Source organism: Prunus dulcis, chromosome 2 (genome assembly GCF_902201215.1).
Source record: "Prunus dulcis chromosome 2, ALMONDv2, whole genome shotgun sequence".
Taxonomy (NCBI): Eukaryota; Viridiplantae; Streptophyta; class Magnoliopsida; order Rosales; family Rosaceae; genus Prunus; species Prunus dulcis.
In genome coordinates this window covers 3056754-3072135 of record NC_047651.1, presented here as the reverse complement: position 1 = coordinate 3072135, position 15382 = coordinate 3056754, and the positions used below count along the sequence as shown (strand labels likewise).

General features: G+C 36.1%; 1 protein-coding gene across 2 annotated transcripts; it reads right to left on the bottom strand.

The window, feature by feature from the left end:
• Nucleotides 1-233: 233 nt before the first annotated feature.
• On the bottom strand, nt 234-6157 carry LOC117619843 (E3 ubiquitin-protein ligase DIS1-like). Of its 2 annotated transcripts, none has more exons than XM_034349888.1 (4): nt 5925-6157; nt 3938-4170; nt 1185-1571; nt 234-1008 (listed from the first exon to the last, which is right to left on the bottom strand). In XM_034349888.1, the coding sequence occupies exons 2-4, from the start codon at nt 4145-4147 to the stop codon at nt 688-690; spliced, it is 918 nt and encodes a 305-aa protein (XP_034205779.1). In that variant the 5' UTR covers nt 4148-4170; nt 5925-6157; the 3' UTR covers nt 234-687. The 2 variants fall into 2 exon arrangements, with proteins under 2 accessions (XP_034205779.1, XP_034205780.1); XM_034349889.1 differs by lacking the exon at nt 5925-6157 and adding an exon at nt 4919-4987.
• Nucleotides 6158-15382: the final 9225 nt, after the last annotated feature.

Sequence of the window (15382 nt, the reverse complement as noted above, 5' to 3'; positions counted from 1 at the left end):
TATATATATACATTAGAAAAGATTTTTTTTTCTAAATTGCCATGTCATATCCAATCCAAACTGACATATGAAAAATAAAAATAAAAATTTGAAAATATCTTTCCTTAAAATACTTTTTTCTAGTCGATAACTTCTATGTTAGTTTGCGCGCACATAAATTTGTCTAGAAGTTTACAGAGACCTATTTTGCAGAGCATTTGATATGTCATCGCTAATCTAAAAACACCATGTCATAAAAGTATTGGAACTTAGGGATACACAAATTTATTTATTTTTTTCTACATTTACCACAACAGTGTTTGGTACTTCCATCCTGGAGAAAACAAGTATTCAGTTTCCTTCTTCATTCAAAACTTCGAAACATGTGGGATATCCATGCAAGCAATCATGCGTTCGATTCGATATGAACGTGCAAGAGTGAAGTTTGTAGTTTTAGTTTTGCGTTGTACTTGACAATTTTACGGTGATTTATGGACTCCCTTCCCTCCCTCTCTCTCTTCACGCATGAGTACAGAAAGATATTTTAATTCTAGAATAAGAGTTCCTTCTAGAAGCAAAGAGAGTTTGCTTCCTAAATTCCAAAAAATACATGGGCAGAAGAGACTACTTATAGCCAACGAAAAGTGACTAACCTTACTATAACTATAGAAAAAGATTGAAGGAAGGAGGTTAAGGGAGAGACTACTATCACTGTTCCTTCCATATCCTTCCAGTCACCCTAAGCTTCAACTCCTTCCGGTCTCCCCCTGAGAAGAAGAGAGCCATGTTACGTTGAATGATGAGACCATCAAAACTGTCACGAACCTTCCGGTGACTATCCCTAATGCTACGCGGCACCCCTTGCCAAATCATCTTCCTCCCATTTCCACCCACTTCTAGACTGTAGCTGTAGTTCTTTGCCTCGTTATCATCGCCCATGAACCGCAAGAATGCTACGTAGACAGGAGCCATCCCAAGCTGGAAAGCTTCAAAATGTAGACAAAAATACTGGCCAAAGCAACTGAAAACCTGCACAATAGAAAAGATACAGATCTTTATCCTTGTTCTTTATCCATGTCTGGAATGTGCACAAAGGGAGACAGAAAAACAATATTACAAGGTTCCGAGTTGGCTGAGAAATTAATTGTAAGAGGGGAAGCCAAGAAGGATAAAGGAAATTAGTAAGACAAGGGCTGAAATAATACCGTTAGCATCCAGGTAGCATTTTCAACTTCATGGGGATTTGATTTTACATAGCGATGGTTGAAAGTGCTGCCATTGTGCATGTCAACTTTGTGATCATCTTTCAAATGGGCCACCAGATAAGGAATATCTCCAATAACAGTGCATTCTGAACCAGCATAGGGGCAGTTATGGGGTCTATGTAGACATTGAGATTCATGTTTTAGCTTGCTGTAATACGGGTATATGCCCATGCAACCAAAACTCTCATATTTACATGGAAGTTCCAGCGAAGCAGCCACCTGTTCCAATGCAAGACATCTTATATTACCAAGATCATGCCTACAAGTGGGACACCGGTTGTGAACCTTGGGTTTGCAACCAGAACATAACGTGTGACCATTTGAACACTGCACAAAGGGAGAATGCAAATCAGGATAAAAAGCTAGCATCTAATTTGGAACATTGAAATTCTTATTACATATGTTAGTCCCTCTGTGTGTGTGCGCGTGCATGCACAATTTATCAGAATGGATTCAGAAAGTGCCTCACACACTGATATAGCACATTATCAACAAAATTATTAGGATAATTGTACAGCCTGCTTTTTACAGATCAATGGACACAATTCTTTTAAAAAGTAGTCACTGCCCTCAAAGAAGTGACCTGCTGGAGTAATGATATTTCTAAGATGGAAACCACTTAAACCTGATTGTTATATCACTAATTACCAAAATACGCAAATTAACCATAACTATTTCACTGTCAATGAAGACATTCTCTTCTTTATGGGAATCAGCATTACAAAAACAAAACAAAAAACAAAAAAACAAAGTCAAAATATTCCTACAGGTAATTTTCTTATTAAATGACAGTATCTAATTCTACTTTCCAGAGATAGCAGTCAACATGTTGCCATAGCTAATTTAATGCTAGTTATTGGAAGAAAATAACTCCTAAAAGGCCAAGAGCATTGGAAGCTTATTTCCATGCACTAAGCATTTTTGCATACATAAATCTACTTCCTAGGTACTTTATCACTAAAAAATTTATACAGATGAGAAACTTATAACATTGAAATTTTTTAAACACGTCTAATTATAATGAAACAAACTTATAAACATGACAGACATCATCAATAAAGGTTGAAATGAGAAAGTAAAGCCCCGTCTGGTAATGTTTGCACCAAAAAAATAGATTAAAACATTTTTGCACAACAAAAAAGAGAGGTTGAATTTTGCATCTAGAGGATCCAAAAACATGTCTGGTAGTGTAATCGGAAAACAGTTGTCCAAGAGAAAAAGAACAATGAAAACACATCTGGTACCAAAATCGTTATTTACTGTAATTAATAGGAATAAAAGAAAGAAAAAAATTTACAAATTTACAAATTACATCTGGCAAAAGCATAACCACAATTATGGAGATAAGTCAACCAAACCATAAGCGCAAAACAAAACAAGGGGACGACTCCTAACTCAGGCTAAAAAACCAGGATCTCTAGAGTCTTCCATGTTCTATAGATCTAAACTCATCTCTATTAAGGAAGATAGGAATGCCATAACACAGTCAATAGACCTCGTCTTCCTGCAATCCAAAGGTGCTACAAAATCTGCAGCTGTAGTGGCTCTTCTTTTTCCTATCATTGCACTCTCCATTTTTCTTGCAAAATATGCACAAAAGTTTCACTAAATACGTTGTGAAATTGAGGATAGAGTTTATGGTTTGGTTTGTCATCAATAATGAACCAGACTTTGTTACATAATACAATTGTGGTCACAATAGCTCCATCAGAGAAAGTGAGAGAGGAGAGTTGCTTGTGGGGCTATGCGATATAGAAAACGTGTAAGAAGAGAGGAAACAGTTGTGGGTAGCAGGGTAGAGAGTAGTGGGATTGAGAGAAAGTTTGAGAGTTGAGAAAGAGCATTAAAAAAATAGGTTGTATTTTTATAAGTCATGTCGCGTAAACTAGCTCATATTGTTATCAAAATTAACATACAGATTGGGAGTAGAATTCCAAAAATTAATGTTTGTGTTTTTCAAGTGCACCAATTAAATGCACATGTTTTTCATTTTACAAGATGAAAAATCATTTTACGAAATATTGACAAACAGCTCCTATAGAATGAGCATGTCACGTTAGTTCAGGGGAAATTGCACAAACTCAAGTTAGTCCTACAAGCCCTCTATCCTCACAGGGTCCCATATGCATCTAATTCTGGGCATATACCATTTTTGAGTTAAACAATGAAACTAATCAAATAGTCAGATAAAATTTGACATCAACAAAAGTAGACAGATGAATTGAAAAAACACAACCAAACAGCGTAGCTAACTGTTTTTCTGTGCAAAGAAAATGGGAGACTGGATCACTTTATAATGCACGAAAAGCTGCAAATAATGGCACAACAGAACCCTCCCCAAAACTGCAAACAATGGCACCTCATCTACCACTTTCCAAAGAGAACCCTCCCAAAAATTTGTATTAAGCAAGTAAGCTGGAACCAAACACTAGAATGAAAAATGAATTATTAGCATACGCAAGGAAACAAGTGACAAGCATGCTATATTCAGTTACTACAACATCATGAATGAATGAGTAGAATTAACACTCGACTGACAACTAAAGGAGTGGTTTGGCCAATTTCATAAGATAAGCAAACTTGTTAAAATTAATCAAACCTGATGAATGAGTAGAATTAACACTAGACTGACAACTAAGGGAGTGGTTTGACCAATTTCATAAGATAAGAAAAATTGTTAAAATTAATCAAACCTGATGAATAGGGGGGTACATGGCATTTAAGCACACAGGGCACTCCAGAAGTTCACGAACACTGCTAGAAACAGTCACATTAGGTTTTAACGGGATGGGAGTAGCATCATTCACACCTTCACCAACATCCATCATGTCTTCACTTTGGGGAGGATCAATAACCTCAGATTTGGTCCGCACATCATCAAAAAATGGACTACCAGATGCCATGCTAGCACGGACAACTGCTTACACTGTGCCAAACATATAAAGCAAAATTCAATTCCAAGTATTTCTTGCAACAATGAGTTATGATAAATAGTGATACAAAACAAGAACTATAGGAAAACACTGTGCAAAGAGAGTGAAAAGGAAGGGCGTATCCTTACAGATTTGACACTCCAGTGGTATTCATAGGCAAATATACAAGAATCAATAAATTTCAACTTTGCATATATACTTAATGGCTAACCTAAACTAAATTTTTGTTCCCTACAATATGGCCCAAATTTTAACCAAGTCGTTTCTTTTAATTGGCTGGGTTCAATTGGGAGTAGTTTGAAAGCCTAATCCCATGAAAAAAGAGAAGCTGACTGAATGAATGCCATTTGAATAATGTACATTTGACTATAGAGCCGTATAGCATGTATTACGATGAGTGTTGACATCTTTAGAAGCAATTAAGTTTGCTAAATAAGCACTACGTCAACTAACATTTGTTGAAATGAAAAGTCGTGACTCTGGCACAAGTAAGACCCTTACTTCAATGGTAAACTGGTGTGTAAAGGAGGGGAAAACTTAATTGTAACAGTTAACAAAATAAAGACCAGATACAAATTTGGGCCCACTTCCAAGGACTAGGAGTTTATTTTACACTATGTTTAATCCATGCAACAAGCTCTAAAGGATACCAACCTAGAGAAGGGCAGCTCTCTTACCAAATCTAATGTATAACAAAAACCAGAAATAGCTAAAATATCAAGTATATTATTAATTTATTACCATAAAAATTTGTTTTCTACTTCAACTTCTGGCCTTCTTTCCAAACTCCAAAGAAAATCAATCGATCATCAAACAGTGCTTCATAAAAACCTATCTATAATAATAAAAAAACATTATGAAATCCATTCTCTTGTAAATAAATACGAAAAAATGATTTTCGGTATTTGCATTTCACACAAAGAGGAGGCAAAGCTGAATTGGCCAATTATTAAAAACAAGAATGAGAAACTATCCATTAAAATTATGCATTACCCTTAGGATTTAATTTTAAATAAATTATCAACCTCCCAGTGCTCAGATATCAAAGAACCCTAAAACCTCTGAATATATTCAAGAATTCAACTACGTTAGTGATCAAGCAGATCTAAACTCAAATTTTCAAAACTCAAGAAAATCCGGAAACATATAGTTTTCAATAAAATGAACAATTTGATACAAAGTGACAAAAGCTAGTGAAATTCAAAGATAAGAATTGCACAATCACTAAGTTTTTCCCAAACAAGCCGTCCCTCCTGAATGGAGCACTTTGCATAAACAATGGTAAGCCTTACAGATCAGACTTAAGGTCGACTGTGATGAAACGTTCCTTATGGTTTCTTTTCAACAAATAAAACTACAACAAAAGTCCCTTAAGAGAAACCGAAGTGAACAATTTGATACGAAGTGACAAAAGCTAGTGAAATTCAAAGATAAGAATCGCACAATCATGAAGCTAATTCAACAAAGTAACTGATCAAGCAGATCCAAAAAAAAAAAAAAAAACAGTGGCAGATGGGGCTGTCCAAATGCTAGAACGGCCCTAAGATCGCATGCCCAAAGAGAAATTCAAAGTCAAATCTACAAGAGATCTAGAATATTCCAAAAAATATTTCACAGAAAATAGCAACTTCTCGACCTTAAATTACATAAATTCCAAACGGGTGGCCAAAAAATACAAAAAAACCCATAAAGAAAATGAAAAAAAAAAACCCAACAAATCAAAGGTGTAGAAAGATAAAAACAATACCTTAAGATGGTGCAGTTGAATCAAAAACTCGTTGAAGAGAGCAAAGACACCAGGAGAAAGAAATAGAGGAAATGAAAGAAGTCTGGTAGGTGGCCGCAATTGCCCAGTGCAGTAATATATTGAGGAGAGACGCGGAAGTGCGAGCTCAAAGAATTTCAAATTAAAGCCGTTGAGGAGAGAGAGAGAGAGAGAGGAGGAGCCTGGCGTTAGGGGAGAGAACTTTCTCGAGAAAATACAAAAGGGCAAGGTCAATTGTCGTAGTCGAAGTCGGACCCCAAGTGAGTGGGAAAATTGAATGTTTGATTATTTTTTGTCTTTTACTTTAAATATAGATTTTTATTTTATTTTTTTTTATTTTTTTATATTAAAAATTATGAATTTATAATTCTTAATATTTGAATTAACTAAGGGCATTTTTTAATATTTTAAATGTTTCACTATTTTCAACCTTTTACTATATATACATATAAGATTAATATAAACATTAAGAATTAAAATTATTAATTAAATGAGAATAATATGGTAAATTCATACTATTTATATTTAAAAAAATAAAAAATAAAATAAAAATCAGATAATAGGGGAAAAAAAAGTCAACCTTAACAAATCCAATATAAAGGGGGCAAAACAGTCAAATGCAATGAATAAACAAAATTGAAAAAATATAAGAAAAGACAAAAAACTGAAGACACGCTGAAAACCGATAACCGTCAAACCAAAGATCACGATGGAAATTTAAGGGAAACTCACTGTTGATTTCTCACTCCCATCTCAAATTCGCTGCAGTTCATGTCAGTTTTAACACTTCCCACACGACCCATTATCCTCAGGCCATTACAAAGCAGTCAGTGGTGGACCCATTAAGGTGAAAGGAGATGCAAATGCACCTTCCCTCGCCGGAAAAACTATTGTACGTGCTTTCAAATTGCACATTTGCTCAGTTGGTGGTTGTGAACTCCAGCAGGCCCATAGCCTATACGGATTGTGCTACTACACAGGGTCTCCAAAGGAAGAAGACAGGGCAGGGAAAACCTTGAAATTTTTGGAGTTGTAGAGCCGCAATTGCTCGAGGAAGAAGACGACTATGTGCTGATGTTTCTTTTAGATTTCTCTCTCATATTAAACAGCCCCATTTATGACTTCGTTTGATTTTAAATTGAAATGGGGCGTTTTGTTACTTTTTAGCATAGTCTAATCCTATTCAATTGCAACTAAATAAAAAAAAAAATAAAAAATGAGATGTGTTATAAAAATAATCAGAGTATGAAAAAAACCACTGAATATTAAGAGTAGAATTATATTTGCTCTTGTGGTTTTTACATTGACAGAATTTTCTCTTAGATAGAACTCACTAGCTCTCAGATTTCTCACTCTCTTTTCTTCTCTCAGCTGAGTGTGTTATCACTTCTCGTTTCTTCTCTCTGTCTAGCAATGAAGGGATGAAGCCTTTAAATAGGCTGAAACACCCGTGATGTTCGGTTTGTTACAAGGGAAGATGGCAGACAAATTGCTTCATTCTTTTCTTCTTTTGTTTATGTGGGCTCCTTCACGTTCTTTACAACAAGATGGTGGCTGCTCGGCATCCTTACCTCTCATGTCACCTTATGACTCATGTTATTGTGTTCTGATTGGGCTTTGACTCTAACGCCTTATTATAATTATTTTAACGTCTTATTATTATTATTATTTTCAGTTTTTCAGAAGGCACATAATTGATTTGGCTATGACTCTAAGTAAGGAAAAATTTCAATTCTATTTGTGAATTGTGAATTTTTATTTTTTATTTATAAAAATAGGTCCTTAATATTTCTCTTTGTATAAGGCCTCCAAAATCAATAGACCGGCAAAATAACTCAACCAAAGTTTGTTTGCTGTGCTGCATAGTGCACGCCTGGCCAAAATGACGTCGGCCAAGCAAAAACAAAAAAAAAAAACAAGAAAAGAGAAGAGGAAACCGGATTACAATTCATGGACCTTAAAACACATGCTTAGGCTTGCATTTCGTGGGCTTTAAAAAGTCTTTAAACATGTTTTTCTTTCTTATTCAAACAAGGATTACAAAAAGGTTCTTAAAAACAAGGAAATCAATTGGTTCTATTGCTGCGTTTTTTTTTTCCCTTCTTGACCAAAAGCAAATTCATTTCTTCTTCTTTTTTTTTTTTTTTTTTCGTTTCTTTTCCCCACCTTTTTTTGTAATATGCTTCTTATTTTATTTTTTCTAATTTGGCTCTCATGATAAGTATTCAGTAGCAAACTCGAGGAAGAAGAGGCTCTGCAACGCACGACTCGTGATATGATCAATTATGATTTGTTTATATTTAATTTATTTTTATAAAAGCTTTTACTCTTTCAAAATTGCACCTCCCCTAAAAAATTCATGGGTCAACCAGTGACAGCAGTTCCTTTCAAATTTTTTGCTTCAATGAATCATCTTTTTGCTGAGCATCAAGATGTCAGTGGTACAAATCTCTCTCTCTCTCTCTCTCTGTCTCTAATTTTTGGTTCCTGATGGAATTTTTGCTTTAATTTCGGCTCTTTTTGGTTCAATGAAGAAAGCATTTTAGGTATGATCTGTTTACTATCTCTAATTTTTGGATCCTAATGGAATTTCTTTGACTATATATGCTCTTTATCCAGAGCACCAATGAAGAAAGCATTTAGATTTGATGGGTTTGATGTGAATGGTATGAATCTCTCTTTCTCATTTTGGTTTTGTTTTTGGTTCACCAAATGGTTTTCATCTATTCTAATTTTTTGATTTTTTATATGAGATGTGTAGTTGTTGCGGCTCTTAATCCTTCAATCTTCTCCATCTTAGTTGCTAAAGTCGAAAGTTCACATTCGTGTTGACAAGACCTTACCCAATTTCCACTTTGGAATTCGAGCCAAGTCCTGTGCGTGTCCGACACCTGGCGAATGTCGGGCACAAAGGATCTTTTTACCCTTCTTGTTTCAAATTCTTTTTAAATTTTCCCTTAGACTTCTGCCGAAAATTCGGCAGAGTCTCCCCTGTATTTTGACCAAACCCAAATTTTTCCACCTGTCAAACAAACATATCAAACTACACCAACTGCCAGTATAGAATAACCAAGTAATCACCAGCTCCAGTTTTTCACTAAAACTAGATATCAGAGCATTTTCTAAGGTTCACAAAGTTTCAGGGATTTTTCCGCAAGCTAGGGATGGCCCGGTGGTGGGTGCCTGCACTCATCTATGGCCTGGGGGCGAAAAACAAGTTTAAAATTGTGAGTGGACAAAATAAAGTTCTTAAAAACAAGCTAGAACATAATAACCCCCGTTTTGAAATAGCGAAGGATATAAATCGAGAATTTAACTATATTCCAATATACGAAGTTCAATAAGCATGAATAAGTATGCTGATGAATATACTTGCATAACTGATCAAATATAAAGATATCAATGCCTGAAAAATCAGAGAAGCTGGTATAAAATGAAGGTCATAATTAGATAAAAGAAAACTCAAAATCCTTTGAAAATACCACCTATTTATACCCCTGTCATATCCGTCAATTCCCCTGGCAGGTCTCAGGCGCCACGCAGTCTACCCGAGCCGCAAACTAGCGAAATCAGGGGACTATGATCAGCCTGATCTCCCGGCACGTCCTCGATAACACCAAGAGTCGCTCGGACAGGATGCAGGGGACCGTAGTCAGCCTGATCCGCAATCCTGGCAGGTCTCGGGGACACAGAGTCAGCCGAGCCGCAATCCTGGCAGGTCTCGGGACACCAAGTCTGCCGAGCCGCAAATCCTGGCACTCACGGTCCGAGCGTCCCCGAAACTCGTGAGGCAAAGTCAAGTGCACTGACTGAACTGTAAACAGACTGGATGTCCGTAGACATCGGTCCGTCTGAGGGTAATCACCAAATAAAAATGGGTACGTGGTGGTTTTGAAATAAATTCCTTTAGAAAAATATCTGATTAATAATTGTAAAGCTCAAATTGTGCTGCTGTCTCATCTGATTCCAACATCAAACTCTGTTTCTATAACTTGTAAATAAGCAGCACAGACTTATAGAACTATTACTGTACTAATCATGTTCGGAACCATAATAAAACTTACTCAAGATCAAATAAAGAAATTTATTCAAATAAACTCATTTATAAAAACTTATTTATATAAAATCACTTATGAAATCTTAATTGTAGAAATCCTCTATATAACTCATTTATATAAAATCATTCATGAAAGAAAGTCCACTCACTGGTGATCCGAGCTATCCGGACTCTTTGTAGGTCCCTCCTGTAGGTCACCCGGACCTCTGGTGCCTTACTCGATTGATTTGGTGAAGAAACGAAGGAGAAAATCGAGCTGGAAGATCGGTGAAACTCGGGTGAACATCCGTCGGAAATCATGACTTTCTGACCTGCTCCGGGCGGCCCGAGGGTGGAGGTCGGTCGGAAAAGGTAGGGGACTCGATGGCGGTTCCAACGCCACCGGTCCAGCGGCCATTGGTGCTCGGAGGCAGCGCCAGAAATCTCTGGAAGGCGGCTGCCCGTTTTCGCGCAGAGAGAGGGAGCTGCTGGGTTTTATAGATGCAACTTCGAAATATTTACGGTTATGCCACTGAGACTCTTTTGACCATAACTCTTTTGTTACAACTCCGATTCGGGTCTACTCCGTGTCTACGGACTCGTTTCGCCGTGCTCTACGCAACGGTGCAAGCGGAATTCCCAAATTCTTTCTCGATCAAAAAGTCAACTTTTTCTCTATTAAATTATGTGAGGGCAAAATTGTCTTTTTGCTAGAAGATATTATCCTTACTTTTTAGATATTTTATTTCTTTTTAGATATTTTGTTTTGGGTTATTACACGTGTGGTTTTTTTTGGGTCTTCCTGCTAACTACTTAGAACATGCATTTTAAGTTCAATTTTTATTGGCTTGGCATTTCCTTTTTTTAAGAATCTATTTCATTTGTTTTAAGTTTTCCCTATATCCATTTTTTTTCTTTCTAATAATTGGGTTTTTTCTAATCTTGGCTGCATTGTATATGTTGGCCCTTTTGCTGGTGATTCGAGCCTCTCTAATCTTGGTTTCGAATCATGCCTACCAAATGATTGTTTTGACATGAGGATTAATGGTGCAATAAATTATTTCTTTTTATACCACGGAAGTTGGGATTTTTTAGGAAAAAGAACTACATCTTCATTTAGCAGTTTCAACCATTTGGATTTCTGTCTTTATGAAGATGTTGATTCTTTCTTATATTCATGTCACAAATTAGTGGCATGCTCCTCAAGAGTTTTTTAATTATTATTTTACGTGATATTTAAGCTCAAAGTAGTTAAACTACCATTTGAAATATTATTAATTGAGTTGTGTATCTTCTGGATATTGTTAGCAAACTGAAACAAATTAACAAATTTTCTTTTCTCTCCATCTTTGCTTTCGCTTACCTAAATTGCATTTGTTTTTTTGCATCCGCATATGGTTTCTCTTTAGTTTATGATTTTGTAAAGCATGAACATGACTTGCAAGACACCCTGCACTTCCTTTTTTTTTTTCTTAGGTAACGCCTGATTTCAGTTCTGGGTTTCATGAATGTCTAATCATGTTTTCCTTTGTACTTGGATTTTATATTAGTTTTTGGTTGTATGCATTTAGTTTAAGTTTCATGCTTCATGATTTGTAATGTTAGAATTCTTTTGTAGTTACATTGTTAGAATCCTAAAATTTAAGTATTTACTTCAATTTGGTTGGTTGGTTGTATTTTGAGGCTATGTAATTATGTGGTTGTTGTACTTCATTCTAATTACTGTTTATTTATTTATTTTCATTATTCTTCATGTGTTTGCCCCTTTTTTCAATTACTATTTATTTAAATTGAATGCATACAACCAAAAACTTAAATGAATTTCTAATCTTTAGCCATTTCTTGCTTCTGATAATTGGAGTAGGCATGTAGCAAAGGATAAACTATCAAAATTGAAGGTCATTATACGTGTTTCCAAATTATGCTAAAATTTGATTAGTACAAATTTAAAAGTATATGTTGAAGTTTGGTCTCATCTCATGTTATTTATGTATAGATTGACAATGAAAAAGTGAAAGATCAATTAGAGAGGAACGGGCGGCGCAAGTTGTCTTGATCGTTGCATGTCTTCCTCCTATGTGCATATTGTGTAAATATTTATGTACATTGTAATAACCCAATCCTAAATTTATATTTAATTATTAATTTATTCAAGTAAAATACAATTATACTCCGGGAATATTTTATTGGGTTTAAAAGTTGACTTTTTGTTTAGGAAGGAATCTGGGAATTTTAGTAGTACCGTTGCATAAAGCACGTCGAGATGAGTCAGTAGACACGTAGTGGGCTCAAATTGGAGTGTTAACGAAGAAGTTACGATTAAAAGAATCCCTGTGGCAAAATCATAATTATTTCAAAAAGAGTTTTAAAAAATCTGAAATCTCTCTCTCTCTCTCTCTCTCTCTCTCTCTCTCTCTCTCTCTCTCTCACGCGCGAAACTTCTTTCTCTCTCCTTTGTTCAGCGTTGCCGCAACACTATGACTTGCGGCAATGATTCATGCAACATCTGTACCAATTTCCAGCCCCTCCCCAAATCAAAGGATTTAAACCCAAAATTCGAGCCAAACTTGAGCCCAATTCGGGCTGTTCCAAAACAATGGCCACCGACACCTTTTCTGGCCAACTTCGGCCACCACCAGACACCAATGGCCAAAACCTGAGCCCATTTCATTTGTCCTCTAGCATATGTGACCTTCTGAATGTTATTGTGAAGCACCATTGTACTAGTTAAGTAGCCCACCATAGTTGCTTTGTGTAAAGTTTCAAATATGACCTCATCATAATAGAATATTGGCCCTACTTGCAACATCGTATGTATGAAATGAACCTCCTTTTAAGTGAGAGTTCTATTATTTGGGCCCCTTATAACTGAGTGTAAGCCTTTATACATTGGTCACACTTAATTAGGAGTTTCACTATGGTGGAAGGTCACGCAAAGACATCAAAATGCCTTTCGTTTATCGACTTAATATTTTGATTGAGGTAGTTTTAGGTCTCATCTTTTAATCTTTGTTTAAACAATTTAAAACATATTGTCCTAGGATAACTATTACTCCATAAAGCATATTAATAGTTACACTATACTCCCACTATTTTGTTTCAAAACTAAATCAATTTCAAAAAATGGTTTTACTTTGAAATTGGGATTATGTGTTACTATTAACGAAATGCTTTGCATTCCTTAAGTATGATTAAATAGTTGTCTATAGGCTCATGATTATGGACTTACAATTTTCAATGCAACATCGAGCCATGATGTTGAATCTAGGTCTAAGGTGGGTGATTGATTTTATTACACGTCTTAACTACTTTAAAACATTCATGGTTGATGGGTGTTGGACCAAAAATAATCTGAGAATCCTTAACTAATCTTCTTTCTTCTTTGCCTTTTTATTTGGGCCTCCATCTTCCTAATTACACAACTAATTTGGAACAGAAAACTCAAAGTCCGATGGGCCTTGAGCAGGGATGACCGTCCCTATGACTAACTTGGGCTATAGCCCAAGCGACTATTTTTTTTCCAGTCCAAAATAGCAAACTCACCCCACCTGAATCCACTCCCCCCCATGCAAATGGACCCCAACTGACAAATTTAGTACGGCAACTTGGTGGAGCTGCATATAAGGCACCTCGCCTTGTAGTGCACCTTATATCCACCACACTTTCCCTTGCATAGCTTTATTAATATTTAACACCTCAAATACAGAAAAACAAAAAAATTCTTCAATAACTCTTTAAATATGAATTAACTTTTTTCTTCTAGAACACAAAAACAATTTCCCCGTCAAATTTTTGTTTACATTAAAACCTTGTGCAGCTTTAATATGGTAACTGTAACATCCCACATATACCAACAGAGAGGGGGTAATGTGCCTTATATGTACACGCCCGCCTCCATCTAGCACGAGGCCTTTTGGGAGCTCATTGACTTCGGAGTCATGGGAACTCCAAAGTTAAGCGAGTTGAGGCTAGAGCAATCCTAGAATGGGTGACCAACTGGGAAATTGTTCGTGAACTCCCAGAAACAAAACCATGAGGGCAGAGAGGAGGGCCCAAAATGGACAATATCGTGCTACGGCGGAGCCGATCCCGGAATGTGACAATTTGGTATCAGAGCCACTCTGCTGTGTGGTGCGAGTGTGCCGACGAAGACGTCGGGCCTCTAAGGGAAGTGGATTGTAACATCCCACATCGACCAACGGAGAGGGGTAATGTGCCTTCTATGTACATGCCCGCCTCCATCTAGCACGAGGCCTTTTGGGAGCTCATTAGCTTCGGAGTCATGGGAACTCAAAGTTAAGCGAGTTGAGGCTAGAGCAATCCCATGATGGGTGACCCACTGGGAAGTTGCTCGTGAGCTCCCAGAAACAAAACCGTGAGGGCAGAGAGGGGGCCCAAAGCGGACAATATCATGCTACGGCGGAGCCAATCTCGGGATGTGACAGTAACAATATTATCAAAAAGAATTTCGAAATAAAGAAACAAGTAATAAATGTTATATTTTAGAGTTAAACTATTCTTACATATTTAATAAAATTATGGAATCAAATTTTAAGTTCCATAGGATATGGGGGAAAAATTGTTTGCAAGGGGGGGTGTTAGGGTGTGGAGGATTTTGGGTTTAAGTCATGTATTATTGGAGATGGGCTTAGTAGGCTTGTATATGTAAGATAAATTTAGTCCACCTAATTTTGAAATCTTGAGTCCGTCCCTGGCCTTGAGGGATTAAATTTCAAGGAAGATAGAAGTAACATTTGAGAATAAGAGAGGAGAGGCATGCAAGCCTCTAATTTAATTTACAAGCCCAATTGGTAATTAAGAACCTCAAATAAAATTAATTACAAATCATCCATTTAATCAAACCCATTCATCTAATGAATAACAGCCAATCACATAGCTCAATTTGATTTTGGGGCTTTAAGTCCATACTCATCCTTAATTCAATTAATTAATATAATCAAACAACAAAGGGAATGCAACATTAAACAATTGAGACATAGAACATGTGGGCCTATTTCCAATGGAATATATAATTCAAACAAAAGCAAAAACATTTTTGCCTACAGTGCCAGGGGCAAAATTGAAAATTTTAAAAGTTTTGGACCAAAACCGCAAATACTAGATTTCGATTGATCTCTATATTTTTCAAAATTTGCATGAAAACCCAAAGTAGGTCTCCATTGTTAGATATATATGCCATAGAAGTCAATATAAAAATGGAATATTATAAGGATATAATATAATCAAAATAATCAAAGAGGCATGAATGTTACTCTAAGATACATAATGTACACAAAGTAACAAGTCCATGGATAAAGATATGAATGGAAAGCAGTCTAAAGATAGAATATTCTAAGGATATAATATAATCAAAATAATCAAAGGGGCATGAATGTTACTCTAA